General features: G+C 36.6%; 1 protein-coding gene across 5 annotated transcripts in view; it reads right to left on the bottom strand.

Annotated features, from left to right (window-relative positions):
- Positions 1-22,767, bottom strand: part of LOC135451325 (cytosolic carboxypeptidase 6-like) — an 876,962-nt gene that overhangs the window by 820,958 nt on the left and 33,237 nt on the right. For 3 of the 5 annotated variants that reach the window (XM_064720413.1, XM_064720412.1, XM_064720415.1), the window contains exons 3-4: positions 9,532-9,656; positions 9,337-9,390 (exon numbers count right to left, since the gene is read on the bottom strand). In XM_064720413.1, coding sequence (XP_064576483.1) covers positions 9,337-9,390; positions 9,532-9,656 — 179 coding nt within the window. The remainder of the gene's footprint in view (positions 1-9,336; positions 9,391-9,531; positions 9,657-22,767) is intronic. The other 2 variants (XR_010441278.1, XM_064720414.1) reach the window with 1 other exon arrangement.

Below are 22,767 nucleotides of genomic sequence, written 5' to 3' on the forward strand. Positions count from 1 at the left end.
GCAGGGCCAGGGAATGCCCTGCCATGGACCCCACAAGACTCTGTAGGGCTCTGATTTTGGGATTAGTTTTGCCCACAGAGTTCACAGAAGATCAGAACATGAACACACAACAAGGTGCAAAGCTGCAATTCTGCTTCCCTGCATCACCCCTGAGTACAACATGGTCCTGCATGAAACCATGCAAAGGGAAAGGAAAACCTGCTGGGAGAATCTGCACATTGGTGTAATATTACTTTTATGAAGGTTTTAATAAACATTTCTGCGAAGCTTCATGAGAATTTTCAGAGGGACAATGACCACAACGCCCTTCAAAAATTACGCTGCACAATTAGAAAATTAAATAAGTGTTCTGTAGAGCACCATCAGTTCAAGACAGGTAAAATTGCCATTCCAATAAAAGCTTGTTACAATGTTCAAGGTTAAGGCTCTGAATTCATGCATTTTGGTGTTTAGTACTTTTATTAAGTGGGCAAAAATTTTGGTAGCACTGCTCTTCTCAAAGTTGAAAATTATAATTAGGAAGTGATTGTCCAATTTGTTGTCTCTTACTTTGGAAAATTATTAGGGGAAAAAAGAGACTGGTAAACAGGAGCCACAACCCTGCTCAGTGACTGGCTTAGAGAAAACAAATATTTTGGGCAGATTATTTGTATTCCTTACGCCAAGCCACTAAAAGCTTCAGAAAGATTATCCTTTCTATTACAATGTAAACGCCATTCAACAACACGCACTAGATTTAGCAGAAAATACATGCAGTTGTTTTAAATCTATGCTGAATGTATTCTGCTGTATATACATCCTCTAGTAAAAGGAGTAATAAAAAACTCATTTCTACTTGAAAAAACCTGCCGAGTTTTAGTTCCTACATAACATAATGCATATTTAGACTATCATGTTATTCTGTAAAAGATGTCCAAACAAGATGATTTGATGTTGGAATAGTCATCTCAGAACAACCAGAGCAATGTAAGGTAAAATAATTGTCAAGTCAATCTCTAGCTTACACTTTATTGCAGAAATAAATTGAACTCTGCTCTAGCTTTTTGACACGTAATTCTGATACTAATGGGTTCAAATCCATTTCTCTTTGCTCTCCTTCCTAACAGGAAGCCTTATGTAATACTGTGTCAGAAATCTACCAGTTACTGGCTAATGTTTCCCTTAAATAAAAAGTCTCTGCCTGTAATAGTATTAACAGCTGCCATCAGTTTACAGTAATGAGCCTCAGTTCATCATGGTAGTGCTACTATGAAAATTAGAAGCTTCCATGGAGCTTCTCAAATCACAAAAAAAATTACCAGAGCCATCCTGAGCGGTGGTGTAACAGCAGATGTTGCCTATCCAGGGTGCACAGGTCAGATCCTAAACTGGGGGAACTGTGCTCAATCATCAGAACCACTCAGCTGATTATTCTGCATTCTGTATATAAAATACAACAGCTCTATGTTGAGTCACTTTATAAATCCAGTGTTAATTTTCCTTAATTTCTCAAAGCAAAAAAAAAATGTGCAGTAGTTTTACAGAGTATTTCACAGCTTCTTCAATAGATAGATTAAAATATATTTTGCTAGAAGAAACTTAATAATTTTACTACATATAATGTAATATCTCAGGTAACCTATACAGTTTTCCAGTTTCAATTAACAGTGAAAACAAACAAAGAAACAAACGAAAAGAAACGTAGCTACAAATCATGGCATTTTAATTTTAAATTGAAAGTGGATATCTTAATGTGGGATAGCTCCAGAGTTCTATAAACTAAGCATATACTTGTGAGCAGTATAGCAAAGGAACAAAATATTTAATTGAGATCAGGATGGAATTCTTCTGTGGTATTTAACACTGTAGGAACTTTCCTCGCTCCGAAATCAATGGGAGGCATAGATTATTCTGAATTTTTAAAAAATTAAAAATTATTCTGAATTTAAAAGATAAAAAAATCTAAAAGCAGGAAAGTTCAAAACATTTCATCTTCACTTCTTCAATGCATGCTTCTACATTCTGATAGAAAGACTCTTCAGTAATAAAAGGAAAATGAAACCAAATTTGCATGGAAGACAATTCACTCTGGAACTAAAAAAGGGAGTATTTAATCAGAAATCAAAAAGGTTTTAAATTGAAAGAAAAGTAAGCATGTCACATCACTGACATCAAGATCATCACAGCGCTGATTTTGTTGATGACATCTATAATGTGTTTTTGACATTTTGAGTGACAGATGCCACCAATAAGGAAATCAAACACACCTGGCCATCAGTTTCCTGGAGGCAAAAGGCAGAGCTAAATCTGAAGAGTACAGTATGTGTGCAATAATTACTGAACACTGGAATCTGAAATGTTCTTACAGACACCTGGAACAGAGAAAGTTTGTGAATTTAACACTGCCTTGCCCAGAGTGAGTATTTCACCAGGACAGAGGCTGTTCTGGTAATGCTGACTGTTCCCCTGTTTACCAACCTACCTGCATTCATTACTTTTAAATTATGTTACCTGTCATGACAGCTTTGGATAATTTCATGGATATGCACACTATATTGCACTTACCAAAGTTTCACATGCACCCTCAATCTATTCCAAGCACAACTGAATTATTGATCCAAAATAAAATTATACGTACTTGAAAGGATTCCAACTTGGAAGAATCATCATTTATAAATCTAATTTTATACATGACCAATATAGGCACAGGTTTCCAAAATGGTAACATTCTTTTTCTTCAAAACTGCAGTATGTTCAATAGATTTTTCTTTTTTAAAATGTTGAGACACACATGCAATCTATTTTAAATGTCATCACTTTGTTTCTTATTTAACTATAATTTCATATGGCTTCCTCAGTAAGTAAATGATTACCTCAACTGCTATAGGTATCATCTAACCCTGTGCACTTCTGACTTATGATAAAATTGTACCACTTTCCAACACAGGGATCAGTAAAACTACTTCTAAAAATACAAAGGCTCCTTTGAAATAATCCATTTTAATTTTTAATACAAATTTCTGATAATTCAAGCCCTTGCCTAACAAAAAGTAACAGACTCATATTACCAGGTGCTATGGTACCACAAGGTCTTATTTGCATCATGATTCTGCCTCCATCCTTCTTTATCCTTTTATTTTTTCAAGTTGAAGGGCATGTGCTACTCAAATAAATAATCTGCTTACCCTGTAGTAAAGCTGTTACTAAAAAGTTATTGTCCAAATGCACTCACCTCAGCCTCTCGTGTTTTCTAGGGAGATAGGCGTAGATTTATGCACATGTTTATAAATAAAATATACTTAATCACACAAACACAGCTTTAAGGAACTTGGCCAGTGCAGGACATGCAATGAAACATTGTCATACGCAGGGATGCCATAGGATTAAACAAAAACCAACTTAAAGTCCAGACTTTTGCTGCTTCTAAATTATAAAAGGAATCCCAAAGGATACAAACACAGAACTGATTTTGCTCAACTGTTGTCATATTTGCTAGTGAACACCAAAGAATTTTCACTGAAATCATTCTCTAATTGAGATTAACTTTTTTTACCTGATTTTTCCTGATGAAAATGTTTCAAGACATCTTTGGCTCCTTTTTAATCTTACAAAACTGATTATAACTTCAACCTTTATGCAGTATTTGCTTTTCTCCAAGGGAAAATAAATCATGATATGATATGACATGATAATGATGAATGATAATGACTGGCAAACCCAGCAGCCTTAGATGCACGCCAACGTTTAAATTTTAACCAAGTTCAGCCACAATAACTGAAATCCACTATTTGATAGCTAAGAGAAAAGGAAAAATTCACTCACATATGAAACAAATAAAAATTTGATACTGCTCTAACTAAATCAATACTAACACTACAGTAAGCAGGAAATGAAAAGTTATAGCAGTGGTGCTACTCACAGTTACACCTTGAAGTCAAAATGGGAATGTGAGCTGGTAGTGTCAGCTGGGTTACTGATATCCATTTAACCTCTTAAATATAGATGGTTTACAAGAAAAGTATGAGAACTAAGGAAACAAAATAAATTCATATGACAAAAAAACAAAACTGGGGTGTGAAAAACATCAGGTTTTGCCTACCTGTGTAAACAGTGAGTAAAATACCAAAATACAGGAAGAGTTGGACATCTCTTTCCAGAGTGCTAAAAATTCACATAAGAGTACATAAAGATGGGGAGCAGCTGAAGGCTTGCTAAACAGGGAAAATTCAAATAATCCAGTGATTTTCCTTGCAAATTATTATTAACAGCTATTTGGAGAGATTACAGGAGCTGACCAGAAGAGGATTAATAAATTATAATGCAAATTATTAATAAATGAGTGATGTATACCTAATTTATTAATAAGGCATAAGCAATGAAACACACTAAAGAAATTATGCATTTAAGGTTGGTTAGGAATTGTTGCAAAAAAATGCTTTATTCATTCACTTCATATGTATTCACTTGAAAATTCCAAATCTGCAGTCTTTCATAAAAGCCTGCCCTTTTACATATGCATTTTCCAAAGCTAGGTAAATGCAATATAGCCTTTAATACACAGTAAAGAAAATATCTGTCTTCTCAAATGAGAAGCTGGAAAGAGTATAACATGTTATAAAGCATCTTGATACCAGTAACTTAAATCCCCAAATGACAGTAGAGCAAAGCATGTCTGCTTAAGAAGAAGAAAGTAAAAAGGTAGCCTGTTTCCAACTTTAGCCTGCTTTTGATGTCATATTCACTCCATCTTACTTTGGATGCAGCTTCTGCAGGAATTAACTGCACAGAATGAGTTCTTAGGTCAGAAAAAAAGGTTGAGTACCTCAAATTATGCCTGTTTTTCTTTTTTTCCTCCCTGCTCCTCCAAAATGTGTCAGTTGGTATAAAGAGAGACATTGTCTCTCCCTATACACGTATCACTCATATCTTTAAACAATCACAGCTGTAGCATCATAAAGAAGCAGTTGTCTGCCAAGGATCATTGAGTTGTTTTAGGACAGTAAAAAAAGGCCTGAACATATTATAAAATCCACTGTCAATAACAAACATTTCCTGAATATTTAATCAATTAAAGACAACAGAGATCTTACAGCCTTTTATATTTTACAAAACAGTGTAGGACAAAAAAATATAAAATTCTACAATGACAGTTCCATGCATTCGTAATAATGTCCAGCTATGATAATCTCTGTCTTACCTCAGCATCCTGTTTAAAATTCTGAAGAGCAGGCTATCCTTTTTCCTGGTCCATACTCACACATAAAAAACCTCAAAAAATTCATGAGTCAAAATTCAAGTTTCAGTCCAACAGCAACTGAAGTAACAGAGAAAATGCCTTTGAAGTAAATAACATTTGGTTCTTTGATTTTAACCTCAGTCTGGATTGATTTATTAACTGTAAGTAATGATCAAGTCCTAGCTGCCAAATATCCATTCTTCTCCTCTATCCTTCTTGGTATATTTTGTCAGTACCTTTGTGATGAAGAACTCCAAATGTGTTTATCAACACTTACAGAACAAAATTTGGCACTATTAGGAAACCCCTTCTGTTGGAAATTCTTTTTTTAATCTCAGTGAAAATACCATTTCTCAACATGATTCATCCGACAGCAGAGCTCCTCAGGGTACACACACACACAGAATTTGTCATGAGGCCTAGATGTGCATTAGTTAGTGGTATAATATGGCTGCTGTGTGTTAAATCAAAAATCCTCAAATATTTTTAATCCTTTCATTGCTTTCTTGTATTTTACTCTTATCTCTTCTCAAATTGCTCAAAAGAAAATTTTCTAGGACAAAGATCATCTTTTTCCAGTGTGGTTATAGCATCTGGAACAGTGAGTCTTGAGAAGAATTCTGGCTATGGCCCTCAAAAACAATAATAATTCTTTTCACCTGTAAAATCCTCCAATATCAGTATACCAGAATATTTTTTATAATTTATCACACGTACACACATCTCTTTTTTTTCTCAAAAAGCTCAAATGAATCACTGTTGCTAGTAATAGCATTAAAGCCATTCTAGCTCAGAGGTAATCTTGCACCTGAAGCACTGTGTATTTAAAATACTTGAAAGGCAATTGGGAGATGAAATTTGTTCATCCAATTTCCGACTGCGCAGAGAAGAAATTTAGCAAAATTTGATGGTGTTTGAAGGGCCATGGCTGAAGTGAATAGGAAGCAGCCCCTGCCCAGTAAAGAGCATTATCAGGAATGGAGAGCAGCCTGTGACACGTATATAATTAGAGAAATTGGAGGCTTTGCCCATGAGACCATGTGTTCCACAGCAAATCCTATTTTCTTCACTCTCCCTTTCATGTATATGTGTAAATCATAGAAGTCTATTTTCTTTATATATAGTATATCAGTTTCTTTATTTCTTTTCCAATATTGGCATTAATTGAATTCACCAAACAAGAAACAAAAAAGAATCATAGCTCCCATCTTTTAAGGCCAACTGAGTACCAAGTCAGAAACTATGTAAGGAGACCAAAATACCAAATTTTACATCTTGCAGGTATCTTACATGATGGCTCATTTCCTCCCATAAATATACGTCATTAGTTTTTTTTTTTAAATTCTTTTTTCCTTGTTAAAAAAGTACAAATAAAACTGAGAACAAAAAATGTCTGATGTAGAAGCCCAGATCATAAGGAGGAAGAAATTAATTTACCAACTTCCAAATTAAAAAAAATCTGTTGGTTGTACTTCAACATCAGGAAGTGAACATCAAATAAATGAAGTTTATAATAAAATTCTAAAAATAATTCTGGAAATATTAGGGCTGTCACTGGCATGGCACAGAGCTTAGCTCTATTACCTATGAAGCACAACAGTAACCTCAGACACACGTAACAGGAGCAAGGAAGCAATCACTCTAAAAAAGACTTCTGTATGATAGGGAAAAACAAATTAGGCCTGAGTTTCCATAGTGATACAGCAACAAAAGGCTGCTGCAATTTCCAGCTGTCTACAGTGAGGCAGTAACAGAGCAAAGGGACTCGAGCCCCTTCTCTGTAAATTGGGATTAGCATACTCAGAATTATCCATTAAATTTTAGTTCCGCACTATAAAGAAAATATTGAAGGAACTGGAAGAGGAAGAATAATAATAAAAACAAGAAGTTCTGCAAGAAGAAAAATTACTAAATGCTATGGATTTGGATTTCATGGTTGGATTCTCTGGTATCTTAAAAATGCAAATTCCAATGAGTACTTTCTCTTATTCATCTCCTCTGTGGATTCTCTGATGTTTAATAAGAAATGATCTCATACTATAGCCTGTCTGCCAGTGGGAACACTAATGGGTCTCTTGCCCATCTGGCAGCCTGTTTTCCCAAAACTTACAGGAATTCCTGTCCAGTGATGCTGAAACTGGCCAAGAGTTAAGAAGCTATTGAAGGAGAAAAGAGTGGAGAGGGATCAGCAGCCACACAAACACCTAGGCTAGCAAGTAGACAGTGTGATCATACAAGCTTTGCTTCCTTGGGAAACTGGGCTAATTATCAAAGGACTGAAAGACTCACTTATGATGAAAGTCCAAAGGCCCCAAAGCGGAAAAATACTTAAAAGGTAAAGTGGCCTGTTGGATATAGGGCTGAAAGAACCAAACATGATAGCTAGGTTGACACACAAATGATGAGGAATGTTATAATTCACAGAAATATAAATGTTAGTCAGGGATGATGAGGATTTATTTGTACCAAGAGGAGTTATTACTAAGCAGAATTGCAACTGGGAATTGTGGGATTAAATAAAGGAAAGCTTTAGGCTAAAAATCAAGGAACACTGTAAGTGAGAGGAGTCTATAAAACAGTTTTGAGACATAGGAAATGGAAGCTTCATGATTTAAGAAAATTAAAACAAGAAGAAAGCAAAGAACCTGTTTCTTATAGAATAATGCATGGATGGTAAGATTACCTGGAATGTCTAACTGGTCTTTCTTTTCATTTATCTGTAGAATAATAACACAAAATTCTGCACTAATAGATAATATAAAAAACAAAAATAGCTACTCTTTGTGAGTCCTTGTCCAAAAGGCTGAAACCAGACCTAATATATATATATGTATTGATGTGCCTTCTTCACACATTACTTATATGATATATCAAAAATAAATACAATATTATCCAGGTAATGATTTATAGAGAGCTATTAAAATATCTACTTTTATACTTAATGTGATCAAAGGTCCTCTGTATTTGCATTAGTGCAATGTTTTGAAGCAATACTGAATAGTTTGGGCTTCCTTGTTACTGTTTTCTAGTAAAACATGAAATAATCAAAATGCAGAAAACAAATTACATTACACAGTATGTTTGATGTAGCAACTTCTAACTTTCATTTAATATAGCTGAGCTGCAATGACTAATGCTGCCCATGGCCTGTAGTTCAAAGACCTAAAAAAAGGTTCCAGACTAGATTACGTCCGGGCAGGTCCCATTTTAACGGAAATTGGAGAGATGAGAAAAAGATTATAGGAGCACACATTATAAAAACAGACCTCACAAGTCAAACTTAATAGTGGAACCATTCTCTTTCATGTAGACAGCCATGAAAACAAATATCCTGTAAGCACGAGATATATATTGTATCTTTCTACCCGATCTCTTTGCCTCCTTGAGACAGATTCCCATTCATCTCATGACTATATAATTTGATCATAGTTGAGTAAGGCACAGCAGGGGAAAGGGTCTGTCTGATAAAGTATCAGGCTCCAGGACGATAGATAAACAATTTCATGATTTCCAGTTGTAACAGGAATGATACAGTGCTGGATATTAAGATATTAGTCTCGTAGGAATACAACTATCAAGCCTCTGCATTTTCTCTTACTAAATATGCTTTATTTCCATTAAGTAAAAATGACAGACTGATTCTGATAAACTAAGGCAGGCCACCAGAACAAAATTCAAGGCGCATGTGAAAAGTGAAATGAAATTTTTTTATTATTATTTTTCAATGTGAATGTTAGTATATAACTTTTATTAGTGATAAAATAGAGCAAGGATGCTTCTTTCTCAAGGGGCATCTTTACTGCAAAAAACATTCTTTAAAAGTAAGTGAAACAGTTGCCTATCAATTTGCTTCACATTTAAACCTCCTCTTTCACAAGGGACATGTTGGCAAGCAACTCCTCTGCTACAAGTCACTGGGGAAATGCCTGTTTGCACAGCTACCCCATTGTTCTACAGGTATTAAATGAAGGCTTGAGTGATAATATCTGAACAGCTATGATGGACTTCTTTTTCCTATATTAACACACATATTTGGTTAGAATGGAAAAGCACAAATATTGGCAGCCACTATTAATACCAGTTTTGTTAGTTGGCAAAAATTATACCGCCTTTGCAATTACCTCCTGTCTTTGATAGCCGAAAAGCATGGTCATACCCACTCCTGCTGATACCTGCTTTTATTTATAAAAAAATCAAAGAACAAAGATACATTTTAAAGAAATTTTTAGTTGCAAACACGGGGTGCCATCTTCTTTATTAAAGTAAACATGTTCTGGAGTAAGCAATTTTTTAATTTCTAATTTATTATCACTTACCTGTGATTCCTTCACGTTTTCCACAGTGAAGTTGAACCAGACTCGGAAGCGAGGGTTGCAGGTGTCTGGCCTGATGAAGAGGTCATACTCAAACTCTGAGACGTGGTCCACCCTGCCAAGGTTCCCTACCAAGAACAGATGAAACAGAATGAGTTTTAATGAATGGCTGATCAACTCTCCAGGAACAACACTGCAAAAAGTTTTTAAAACTTCTGCCTCCATTTGTTGCAATATACAAGTAAAATAGGCCTTACAAGAGTTCACAATTATTTTTTAAAGGTAGTTCAGAATTATTTTTAAAGGCTTCATTGCAGTCAAGATAAAATATTTAGCAGTAAGCTGCATGCATATGAATACATTAAAAATAAAACAACAGAGATTTTTATTATTCAATCAAATTGACCTTTTGTCTCCTCTTATCTGAATACTCCAATTACGTGTTCTAACATCCTTTTAATTGTTTCCTTTATTCTTTTTTCACTTTCCTAATGATGTCTCAGCACATCTCTTAGTCCCCACCTGATAGGATTTCTTTCTTTCCAACTGTTGCTCATGTTCATGTAACATTAAAGAGTCCCCAGATTTCTGCCTGGCCCCTCTGCTCTAAGCATCCCTCTCTCCCCACAGATGGTCCAGCCTTCATCTCTTCTGTGATTCAAAAAACCATCTCAATCCCTTTCCTTCACCACTTACAGCCACTATCACCTCCTTCCAAAGACACAAATGAGATTTTGCTTCAGCTTGTTCCCAGTGAATTTCATGGAATAGTATTTTTAACTATAGTCAGAGCTACATTGTCCCCTATGGCATTATTCAGCAGGCAACCACACTGGCTATAGAAATGAAGTTCAGCACTGGAAAAACCCAGTAAGTGCTTTTAAATTGCTAAAATGGCATTTTTCCTTTGAAGTGTGCCAAGATTTTTAGAGACAGGGTTTAGACTGTCCATTTCATTTATACACTACAAAAATAAGACTTTACTTTTCCTGATCCAATCCAAAACCCATCTCATCTTGTAAGACAGGGCCATGTTTTAGCTCACAGGCTAAATTATATTTCTTTTTTATAAGTAGCACTGAAAACCTGGGTTTATGGTTTCAGATCTATTTCTGGGGTTAGATATATCTTCTTGGGTTGGAAATATACTGTTAGGTTCTAATGTGTATTTATAAGGTTGTTTGAGCTAAATGATTCCCTCTTCAGCAAGTCCCACTGCAGTCAATAGGACTGTTCTCTGGCAACACATTGCTCAATACCAGCATGAGCAGCAAAATTCAGCTGATCTGCTGCTCTGGGCTGGAAAAGAAGAGGAAAAAAGACATTTTTAATTCTGTTTATCAATACAGTTCCAGGATTTCTACCTTATCCTAAATTGTTTTTGGCTTTACTAATGGAACATGCTTAATCTTCTCTATTTTTAATGTTATCCTCTACTTTCCTACCCACATCCTTCTTTTCAGAAGAAAATTCTCTCCACTGCTTCCCTCTGCAGAGACCTGCTCCACGCTCTCAATCTGTTCCTGAGGGCTTGCCTCAAGGAGACACTTGGCATTGGAAATATTTGGAAAAACAGCTCTATTGCAAAGCCAGAAGGCCTCTGCCAAACACAAATAATGTCACCAGCCGTGGTGGGTGCCCGTGCCCAGGTGCTGGCGTGGGCTGCAGGCCTGGCTCTTGGGGCTGACCCTTTCCCTTCCAGCTCATTCCTGACATTCCCAAATGGCTCCAGAAAGCCTCACCCATGGCCAGCCCAGCCCCTCAGCCCAGGTGGTGAAAATGTGTCCAGTGAAGGACAAAATCCTACACAGGCAGAGGGGCGAGGGAGCCTGAGGGGAACTGAGGAGGAGGAGGGAAGGGGATGCTCTGGGAGCCAGGACAAAGAGCCCTGTGTCCTGTGCGGAGAGGCTGGAGCAGGCTGGCATCTCCTGGAGGAGCAGTGGCCCACAAAGAACCCAGGCTGGAGCAGGCTGGCATCTCCTGGAGGAGCAGTGGCCCACAAAGAACCCAGGCCAGAGCAGGTTGGTGTCTCCTGGAGGAGCAGTGACCCACAGAGGACACAGGCTGGAGTAAGTTGGAAGAATAAGGACCCACAGAGGATCCAGGCTGGAGCAGGTTGGTGTCTCCTGGAAGAGCAATGGCTCACAAACAACCCAGGCTGGAGCAGGTGCTCCTGACAGGACTGCAGCCGTGGGAAGAGAAAAGGCCCAGGGTGGAGCAGGAGAGCAAGGAAGGATCAACCCTTGCCTCTTGCACAGCTCCTTGTGTGGGGAAGATGATCCTGGGAAACAGGGAAGGGCAGGGAGAAGGCGATGGTTTAGTTTCTCTTTGATTTTTACTATGCAAAGCTATTTTAACTGGCAATAAATGAGTCTCCTCAGAGCAGAGTGTTCTGCCTGTGTAGGCCATTGGTGAGTGCCCTCCCTCTCCACACCACCACCCAGGAGCTTTTTCACCTCATTTTCACCCCGTCCTGCTGAGGAGTGGTGGTGAGAGAGCACTGGCTGGCCAAAGCCATCCCACCAATGCTCCTTGTTTTATTTTTCATTAAATGTCATGCATAAATGACATAGCTGGGATAATAATATTCCTTGGATATTTCAAGATTTAGGTAGTCCAAGGTATTCATCCTGAAAGTTTAGATTCCAGTTGTGTCCCAGGTCACAGATTTAGATCTCTCTGGACAAAGTTAGCTGTGTGAATTCACTTCAGCCTGAGCTGTGCATGTGATCCTGGCAGAGTCTCTAGGGTTAAGGCAGCAGGCTGCATGAACACAGATGGTGGGCTTGGTCCATCTTGTCAACTAATAAACTAATATACATGCCTCCCAGCAATTCCAGACATGGATTAAGTTATCTGCAGCACAGAGCAGAGGTGCAAATTTTGATGGAATTACTCCCAAAGAAGGACACAGAAGCAATTAAATTCCTACTTAAAGTTCAAAGACCATTAAAAACTTGTACTGCAAGGCATAAGAAACTAAAAGATTATTAAGTGAATAATTAAAACAGAGCAAAATGAGACCTTGATTTTGACCTTTTGCACATTTCAGTTTCTTTTACAACATCAAGCCAACCTGAACTGGATAGGGAACAGATGACCCAGAACTGCCTTACAGGGTCCTCAGGATCCCTAAGCTAGCACTGGAGAATTGTACTGATGTCAGGGGAATCATGGATGGTGAAGAGCTGGTGTGCTGAAGCCACTGCCATCCAGACTGCTCTGGAAAACCCATCTCAAACCCAGCAGAGCCCTTAAAATGTAATCATCTGTGTGCTTGACTCCTCAGGAACCCCAACATGGTTTTCTCTCTTGATTTGAATACTCCCTTCCCTCCTAACGCACTGGGGTTTTTTTTCCTTCTGTGAGTTTATTGGTTTATTATTAGTTTTTGCCTCTTACCAGGCACACATCAGCTGCCATTGTCACCTGCAGCCCTCTGCAGTTTGGTGTCATTTGGACATTTCATTAGCCCACTATTTCTTCTCTGTCTTCCAGATGCTAAAGAGGCTGGACTGAGCACTAATGCCTCCGGTAACTAATTCAACAAGTTCCTCGTGCTCAATAGACTATTGTTTGTAATACCACAGCCTTTGCTCACAATCTGTCAGCCTAATTTCAGCCCACATAGCAATGTCATTAAACAAGACAGCAGTTTTGGTACAAAGAAGCCAAGAACTGTAGGAACAAAACACCTCCTCACTTGAAGAGATGCTTTGTAGAAAACTGATAATGCCACCGAAAAACATTTCTTGGTGTCCAAGCAAGGATTTAAACTTCCCAATATTAATCTCATTAAAAAACTGTGCAGTTTTTCATCCTGCCTTCAGAGTGCTGTAATCATGGGAAATGCATTTTTTCTAATGGATGAGAATTATATTCCAATACCACAGGTCCCACAGTGACATGCATTAGGAACTATGGAACAGGAATTTAAACATTGATTACAGCATTCCATTTAGAAATTAAGCCATTTTAACATTTTAACACTGAAAATAAACAATTTTTTTTGTACATGCAAAACACCTCTAAACTAATTTTTTTAAAATACATTTTAATTCCTTTTTTATTTCTTGCCTTTGTACTAAATACACAGCAAGAGAGAAAACAATTTAAGTGGGTAGACAGCGAGTTCCTCCTGTGTCCCAGGAATTTCTGTGCAATTCCACAATGCATACACTGCACCTGCAGCCAACAGTTTCTGTGCTGAAAATGTGACAAATGTAAGAGAAAGCCAGATAGCACCAATTTTGTGAAATGAGCCTTTCAACAGTTTTCAGTTATGATACAACTACTATATGACCCCTCATGTGCACAGCTCTTATTCTGTGTGCATTGCTATTCTGGTCACTTGTGGTATCAGTAAGACAGTCTGTTCACAACCTCATTGGTTAAGTATCTTCTTCTAAAATCAGAGAAAAAGTCTCACACCACTGAAACATCAGCTTTGCTTAACTTCACTTTGAGTTCATGCCCATGTGAACTCATCACTACTCCATTCCATAAATACAGAACTTGTATATATGAGAGTATAGAGCACTCTTCAAAGCCTCATCATGCCATATCTAGTGATTAGCACTATATTTGGGGGTTAAGATTATAAAACACAAGATATTAATGTTATTTAAGGTACATGTATGATTAATGAACTGATTAATGAGACCTGCCACAGAAAAAAAACCCCAACAACACTGTAAGCAATAAAATTTGAACAGGTTGGCATTCTAAGACAATTCTTGTTTAACTTTTTTTTAATAATTTGGGCTCACATCTGTATGTAAATGACTGTCTGACTACATCTTAAAGGTAAAACAAGGAATTTATTAGGGTAGCCAGCACTTTGCTAAACATTTTGAATTTTCTCTCCTATGCACTCTGAAATTAGTTTTGGGGTTTTTTTTTCTATTATTATTTTACTTTACAGAAATATTAGCATGGATCTTTTTAAACTGATGGAAAGATGTGAACAAATCAAATTCCCAAATGTCTATAAATTGACTTTCACTTAGCCTTGGGGTTTGTTTTTAAGGCACGCTCAATTTTCAGTCACAGTTCTGTTCAATACTCTTAGCATACTGAGAAAAGAGGAGACATACTTGCCTTTAATCATTCGAGCTGAAATTCTTAATTATATTTGCTTAAATTACTTCATAGAGTAATGTTTAGTGCAATGCTCTCAAAATGTGAATAGTCAAAGAGGTCAATAGCATGTTTCAAGTTTCTTTAAAAGTCAGAAAAAAGCCCAATGATACTATTTTATTAATCATGCAACACACACTTAGTCCTCATAAAATATTAATGTTATTGCTTCCTACATCAATAAAAAGTGTACTTTACACAAAGAAAGAAAACCTGCCGAAGAAAATGCTAGCTAAAGTTACTAAACATTCTAACAATTATCATAAAAACGCTAGAAAAGAAAATATAGATATGTTAAGCAATCCTAAAATCTTCTTAAACCGCACATTGTGCTTGCCTACAGAGAATTTTTAAGATGAAAAATAGACCTTGAGGGTCTTAGACAAGCCTGAGGCAATATAAAGAAAAAGGTCAAACACTCTGCTAAAAAGGACCGTTATCTTCAGAACAACAACTTATCAGCCAGCTTGCAGCCCTGCTTATTTACAGTTATTGGTCCCAGAGGAAGTGCACTTCAGCGCAGGGCGCGATTACTTTGTAATGAGTTTGCCAGAAATGGTAAAGGAAACTAATTTGTAACAATGTGCTGTTCCCGGCACATGAACTTTCTCAGACACTTTTTTTTATTTTTTTTTTTTTCTGTCCGGCCATGAATAACTAACTTCAGCCTCCCTAATAAGCAGTGAAAACAGAAGTGCTCTAAAGCCGACTGAGTCGCGAGCATAAATGTGCTGAAATATCAGTGATTATCCCTCTCAGCTGTCCATTACAGTACTCATGATGACCACCAATTCCCCTGTGGTGGATATATAGAATGCAGGTTTCAGGGGGTGGATTTGCACATGAAAATTAACACCATTTGGAAGAAAATAGCCTGCACCTGTCACAGATTAGCAACAAAAGGTCAAATGCCTCCTTTTACACCTAGAGCACTTGCATATTGTATGTCTTGCTTATAGGAGCCTAATTCTAGTTTCTTAATTCAGAAAAGTGAGCACCATGGTGAACTGGGGAGAAAAAAAGAATTAAATCTTGGCTAAAAGCTATCAATAAATCTATTGATCAAGATACATATGAATGGAAGTAGCTGAGGCAATCTCTGTCTCTAAAAGAGGTAGTTTTTCAAAAGAGAATTACACAAAGTGCTCTTCTGTTTTTGTCAATATGCTGCCAGGTTTTGAAATGCTATTTTTCATCCACACAATAAAAATCTTGACAAGTAAGCAATAGAAAATCACTAATACACTTGCAGCTGCATTTCAATCTATACAAATTCTTTAAACAAAAACAACCAAGGAACAGATTGGAATATACATCATTTTCACCAGTTGAACCTGGGATCAAGTCCAAGATAGCCAAACAGTATTAATCTATATTTCATGCAACTCCACATTTCCCAAAATAAGGTAAAATGTTGAATATGGAATAACCCCTATGAAATTCATCCTTACAGATCATAAAACACATTGAGATGATAATGCAAAGAAATTTTATTTATATGTTCTAAATGGAACAGGAACTACAGGGACTGAGATCTGTAAAAACTTCTCTCTAGTGAAAGATTAGATATCTTCTGAAAGGAGTGCATCTAGGAATATCAGATGTAAATTCCCACTTGCTTTATGGTCTTTGCCTGTGAAAAGAGTTTATAAAAAATAGTTTGGCAATAAGTCCTAAAGAACTTCCAAATAGTATTTGATTTCTAAATAGGAAAAAAAAAATCTAATGAAAAAGGGATGATATCTGAAAAGCCATGACAGTTTTTGCATTGCACATTCTCCTAGACTCATGCCCAGAGCAAATGTCAGCTCAAGAGACTTGAAACTACAAAGCATGATTTCAAAAAATAAAATGCCATAAAAACCACATATACAACACCTGTAAATTATAGTTTAAATTATTAAAATTGCACATATCAAGCTCTGCAACACAAAATATTATTTCTCCTACCACAGTTAAATCAATGTTCTGCAGAAAATCTCTCAGTAATCTTCACCAATATAGCATTCTTTTAAAAATCTGATGTTTCAGTTAAAACCAAAGCAATGCTTGTGACTCCACTTTAACTCAAAATCCAGATTTCCTTTGAAAAATATTCAAGAATATCAAATAGGCAAAGCATTTCAAAAGTACATGGCTCGAGAAGCTGGATGCTTGAGACTTGAAGTCTCTTTTCTATCTTCCCTCCTCAATTAAATAAGTTGAAATTGTTTCCATAATGTTTTAAGTTTTTATCAGTAGTGACATCCAAATAGAAGTATATCAGTAGTTTTTTGTGAAAAATACTGTATGGAAACAATGACTTAGTGTTAGCAGCAGCTAAGGTAAAAGGCCAGGTTCCATCTCTGCAAAGGGTAGATCAGGATGTAGAGCTCACACAGGCTGAGAAACTCTGATTGAGCTTTTATTGTAAGCAGACCATGTGATAAAATCTAATTGTGACTGAGAGCACAAGAAAAATTCTAGCTTTACACTTTTCTTGTTTATCTACGTAAACAGCATTAAAATAAAATGTATCAATTTGGTTGGGGGGGCATATAATTATGGATATCTACTGGTTTATTTGTTTCTTTTGGTGTTGATCTTAATTCATAACAATGAGAGCCTGATCTGCTTTTCCACACCTTTTCAGGATCACAGAGTTCCACTCTCTCCAATACTTTTCCTCCCAGGTGACACAAGTAAGGTGCACTGGATCCATTTCCTGGGGACATTTGGCCCACAGGCCTGGGAACACAGTTACTGCTTCTCAGTGGTCCCCAACAAGTGTAATGAACAAATCTTTAATTCCTTTGTATTGAGTTAAATTGCAGAAATATTAATCATGTGTGGCCTAGACTAAAACACCCACAGGAGTTTTATAAATTAAAACTCTTATCTGAATTAGAGTAGGAGGCAGAATTGTCTTCCACACAGAAAATTAAGAGAATTTAAAACCTTTAAGAAAGAACTGGTTGAAAAAGGAGAGAATCATAATCAAACTTAAATCTATTTGTTGAATATAAAAGAAGGAGGGGTGAGGTGGCCAATGCCATGATTTATTTTACTAAAAACAGTTACAAAAAGGTTCTCATGTTCTAGGAGTCCAGACAGTGCTGCCAATGGATAGATTTAGGATGAGTTCTTCCATTCAGAAAAAAATATTTTTCTTGGACAGGCGTTTGAATGATGTCTGGGCAAAGGGGGAATAGAAGGATTAAAATTTATTAAGTAGGCTTGAGGTTCCTCCTGCAATGAGGATACAGTTACAGAGACTTCACATTATAAAATAACTGTAAAGTTCTAGCATGTGTTAATGCCAAAGGCCACCTACTGACATCACTTGCAACTTTCTTTTATAGTCCAGGAGAGTAAACAATGACATTTAGAAAGACAACACAAGCAACTAGAACTGGAATATTTTCTGTCTTTTTATGTTCATTAAGTAGAGCAGTGTTATTGGTGATGCCAGTTTAGAGCATAGTCAAAAACAGCAACAAGTACTCCTGAATATTTAGTGATCATGATTGCTCAAGAACCAAATAGCACAGAATACAAGTAACAGATATCCCAAAATGCTACAAAGATCATTGTGTAAAGAACAGGCTCACATATGTATTAAGAAATTATACAATACAATCTTGCTGAAAGAATTCAATAGTTTTGATCAAATTAGATTGATATTTAATCACTCGCAGCCAAAGAGCCTTATTTCAAAATTGCCCTTTTCAATAAAAACTAATGCTTTCAGTTAAAGGACCTAAAAAACCTGGTGCTGCAAAGAATAAAATGTCAATGTTCACCGAGTAGGGAAATTGTAAAGGATTAATAAAATGGAGTCGGGCTCTTGACTCCTTCTCCTACATCTGTGAGAGTCTTATAAATTACAGAAATATCAGCAGAGTCCAAGACTGTTGGAAAAATGCTCCAAAAAGTCACAAAATCATGTAAACACACAAACTAGCAGTGATAAAGCTGCAACTTAGTGGGGAGTGTCAAGAGTGCTCAAAAATCAGAGGCCTGTGCCCTAAGATGGGCATCACACACCCACTACACCAAATCCACCAAATCCCCAGAAAAACAGATTTCTCAGCTCCCTCTTTATCAACTCCCCAAAGGCCTCCAATGACAGATGGGCAGTTATTTAGCCACGGCAGCGAACCTTTGTTAGAGGAAAATCAGAATACAAAGAGGTTTTGCATTAGTGTCACGAAACTCAGCTCTCTTTAACAAAGCGTGCGCTCCCAAAATGAGCCTCTCACGGCTGGGCTTGTACCACATCCTTCAGAGCAGAGCTCTTAAAGGAAAAGCATTTGGGGAAATTTCTGTTTGGAAGTCACTTAGCATATAATGGGTGCTATCCTAAATAAATAATGAATGAGTTAATAAATAAATTATAACGACGTCTGCAGCCTCAACCACAAAAGCAACCACCAGCCAAGGCAGACGAGGGAGCAGGAACTGCAGGACCACAGTGGGATGTACCATCACTGGTGTCACAGACAGAAAAATATCCCAAATACTGACTTGTTGGGGCCTGATGCTCAGTGCACACCACTGAAATCTGTTGCTCTCTGCAGCCTCTGATGCAAAACAGCACAAGTGTGCCAAAAAAAATGTATTAAAAATGGTTTAAAAGTTTTAAAGCTGCATATTCTTTATTCTTTAGTACATCACAGCGGTGCTACTTATGTAATGCTTCCTACTCAATATATTCATCATTTTGCAAAGACCCTGAGAATTCTTGTAATGCAAAAGACAAGGAAGTTCTTTCATCCTACAAGAGAGGATATTCCTGTTGATTTATTACTGCACAGTAATGCTGTAATTCTGCATTTGGCCTAGTTTGGTACCTTATACACAGAATCACCATTTTTTTCCAGGAGAATCCTTCCAACATATAACTTCCTACACACTGATACTTGAATAAAAATTAATAGATGGAAACCTTAATCAGAGACCTACAGTTATATTATATTCTCAAGGACCTCTCAAAAGTCACCAGAGCTGTGAATAAAATCAGAAGTTTTTATTAAAGAATATTATTGGAAAGGTTCCAGGTATTGCCCTATAAAAGAATCTTGTTTTCCTGGATAAGAACCTTCTTTAAATAATAAATTACTGGATTTATAGCTGTAACTTTCTTTATCTTATAAAAAATCCTTGGAAAAAGGTACTGTGAGGATAGGCTTTCCACACAAATACTGAATGTGAATAACATCTGTCCTACATACAGCTTTTGCAGAAGAAACAGTCTTATTTTAGTTTATTATAAAACTGAATTTGATTCTCTATGCCATTATCAATCTAGTCACAAAAACAGTTTGGGGGCTAGAAATGTTATTCTCATTCAATACATTAATCCCATCATTTCATTGCCTAAAAGTGGTATCTTACCATATAATCTCCATGAGAAAATTTACAGATAGACTTTCCTGCAGTCTGGGTGCATTTTTAGCCATTTCATCAGATTAGACTGATACACAACTCTTCTGTTCATCTCCTCCTCCTCCTCTGTAGCTCCTACTCTGACATTCTTTTGTAGAACAAGGTGATTTCTCTACTTTTCTCTTTATTATACAGCATTTTGGTCCTTCTGTAGGTAATGGGCCTTGCTCCTGTATTTTCACTTATACAATTTTCTGATTCCTGTGTCTTGCTATTTTCCTTTCCTCCAGACACTAGCCTGTTCTGGAAGCTCCCCTTGACTTTCAGATTTACCAATATTTATGAAATGCCAATACTATTCATAACATAACTACATTATGTTGGTTTTGTTTTATAATGCTGCTAGAATTTATACAAGCCTTTGTAACTGTACCCACGTGGATGTAACAGAAAACTGCTTCCCTTCATTTATCTTTGTTTAGCTAAAGCTTAAATTAGACCTTAAAGAACTATCCAGTTGATGTTATTTTTTCAATCAGAAGTGATAATTTAAATATTGACATTTTAGATGGCACCAACATGTTTTTGATTTCTGCATGGTTACAATGTTTTTTTATATCTCAATGTCTGTCTTAATTTTGTTGGGGTTTTGGTGTTTTGTTGGGGTTTTTTTATTATTTTGCTGAATCCAGAAGCGTTTCCCTTTATTTCAAAGTATTTCTATGTTTGTAGTAAATTAAACATTAATCTTTCTCTGCAAATGTCAAGTGATATTTAAATGTTTTTCTGGCAGATAAATGATTATTAATATTAATGCAATAAAATCACAGCTCTTTGTCCTTTCTTTGATATTTAAGAAAAAATTAAGAATGTCAAAACAGTTCTGCAAAAAGAGAATTCATTGGTCTACCATCCACTCTTCATTAGCCTGAGAGGTAAAAAATTACTGATCTTGTGAGACAATGTGTTTATAGAATCAGAAAGGGTTGAAAATGAATTACTCTATCAGTGGTAGAGTGTGTATCACTTCAATGTGAAAATGCCTTGTTAAAGTTCATTTTAATTTAAAGCCCCCTTTTGTCATTCAAAAAGCTTTAGCACAACGAAAGAATCTTTGTCACTTTCATAATTAGCCCCTCTTGCACTAAATGAGAATAAAATCTGATCAGAAGTCCATACAGGCAAGGTCATAAATCAAAGGGAAAAGCTCCACAACATTCCTGTAAGATGTCCAAAGGCACACACAGCCTGGAATTAAAGCACTGCAGTCAGGATCCACTCCCAGAAACACAGCACAAAAAAAGCCCAAATAATATCTGTTTGACAGGCTAAATTTATCTCCATATTCTGTAGCCCTATAAACACATTTTGCTGTTTAGATACAAAAGCAATTTCAGCACCAAGGACAATCCAGGAAAGCAAACAGCTGTTAAAGTGCTATCACCATTTGCCAAGCAAAGTCAAATTAATTTAACTTAATGCTCTCACTTCAAACTGTGGCAGTAAAACAAAAAAAAAAAAAAAGAAAAAACACCATATATGATAATTGTCATAAAGTAGGAAAAAAGTTGTATTAACAGAAAAAACTCCTTAGGAAATCAAGTTTGATTTTATACACAGCAGTGAGTATGCAGCCCAGCTCAAATGTAAACTGGATTTTATTCAACTTATTTTCATTTTCAGATGAAAGTAAAAAGACATTTTGAAAGATGTAATAGAATTCTCAACCTTGGAGAGTTATGGAGAGAGTGACAGCACATCACTCTCTCTACTCAGGGATCCTAAGAACACCAACAGATATCCAAGCCATCAACATATTATTTTACTCCTCATGTTAACACAAAATGAGGATTTCATCAGAAAATGATGCCTAAAACATGGAGAGAGAGAAGGGCAAGGAGAGGGCAAGGTAGGAAGTTGAAGGGAAGACTGCTAGTAAGTGGCAGCCAGCAATGAAAATTTGTACTCTACAATAGATACACCTTTTATAATTCCATGTATTATGTTAACATTAAATGCTAATCTTATATTTTAATCAGATGAGAGTACTTTTAAAGTAGCTACATCCATACAAACAGAAACTTTCATGAAAATTCACATTCACATCTATAAAGTATACATATATGTGAAGATGTTTGTATCTGTATAGCTCTACCTTGAAATACATTGCTAGGTCCATTAAAATTGTGCAACTTTTCTTTATGAGATTTTGGGTTTTAACAATATTTTCTCTGCAGAGCCAAGCTATTTCTGTAATTTTTTGCAGAACCAAGCTATTAATGTTCTTTCTCTAGCCATGCAAACACCAAACTGCTTCCAAAGGAATGCCTTGTTTGGAGGACGTGGTTGCTTCCACATGTCTCACATGTCCCCGAAATTCCTCGTTACAATAATTATATAATGATCACAAATAATTCAATTCCACATATTTGGAGACATGTGGAATTGGCCTGCTAAGAAACAGACTGAAGAGATCAGTGTGACAAAAAGAGAGCACTGCCTTTCTCCATCCTCCCACAGTCTCACTCTTCAGTTTGCTGTCATTGAGCTTCTCACGTTGGCTCAGGTAGGGAGCACCTTGGTTTCCTCCTGGACACAGCCCCCCTGTGCTTTAGGCACAAAAGAAATGTAATTTCCCTCATCTCTCAGACATACAGGTATCTCAAAAGTGCAATTTGCAAACTCCCATACAAGCAAAGCAAGCCTGGGAACTGTGACGAGGGCGTGCAGGTG

This window comes from Zonotrichia leucophrys, chromosome 8 (genome assembly GCF_028769735.1).
Source record: "Zonotrichia leucophrys gambelii isolate GWCS_2022_RI chromosome 8, RI_Zleu_2.0, whole genome shotgun sequence".
NCBI lineage: Eukaryota > Metazoa > Chordata > Aves > Passeriformes > Passerellidae > Zonotrichia > Zonotrichia leucophrys.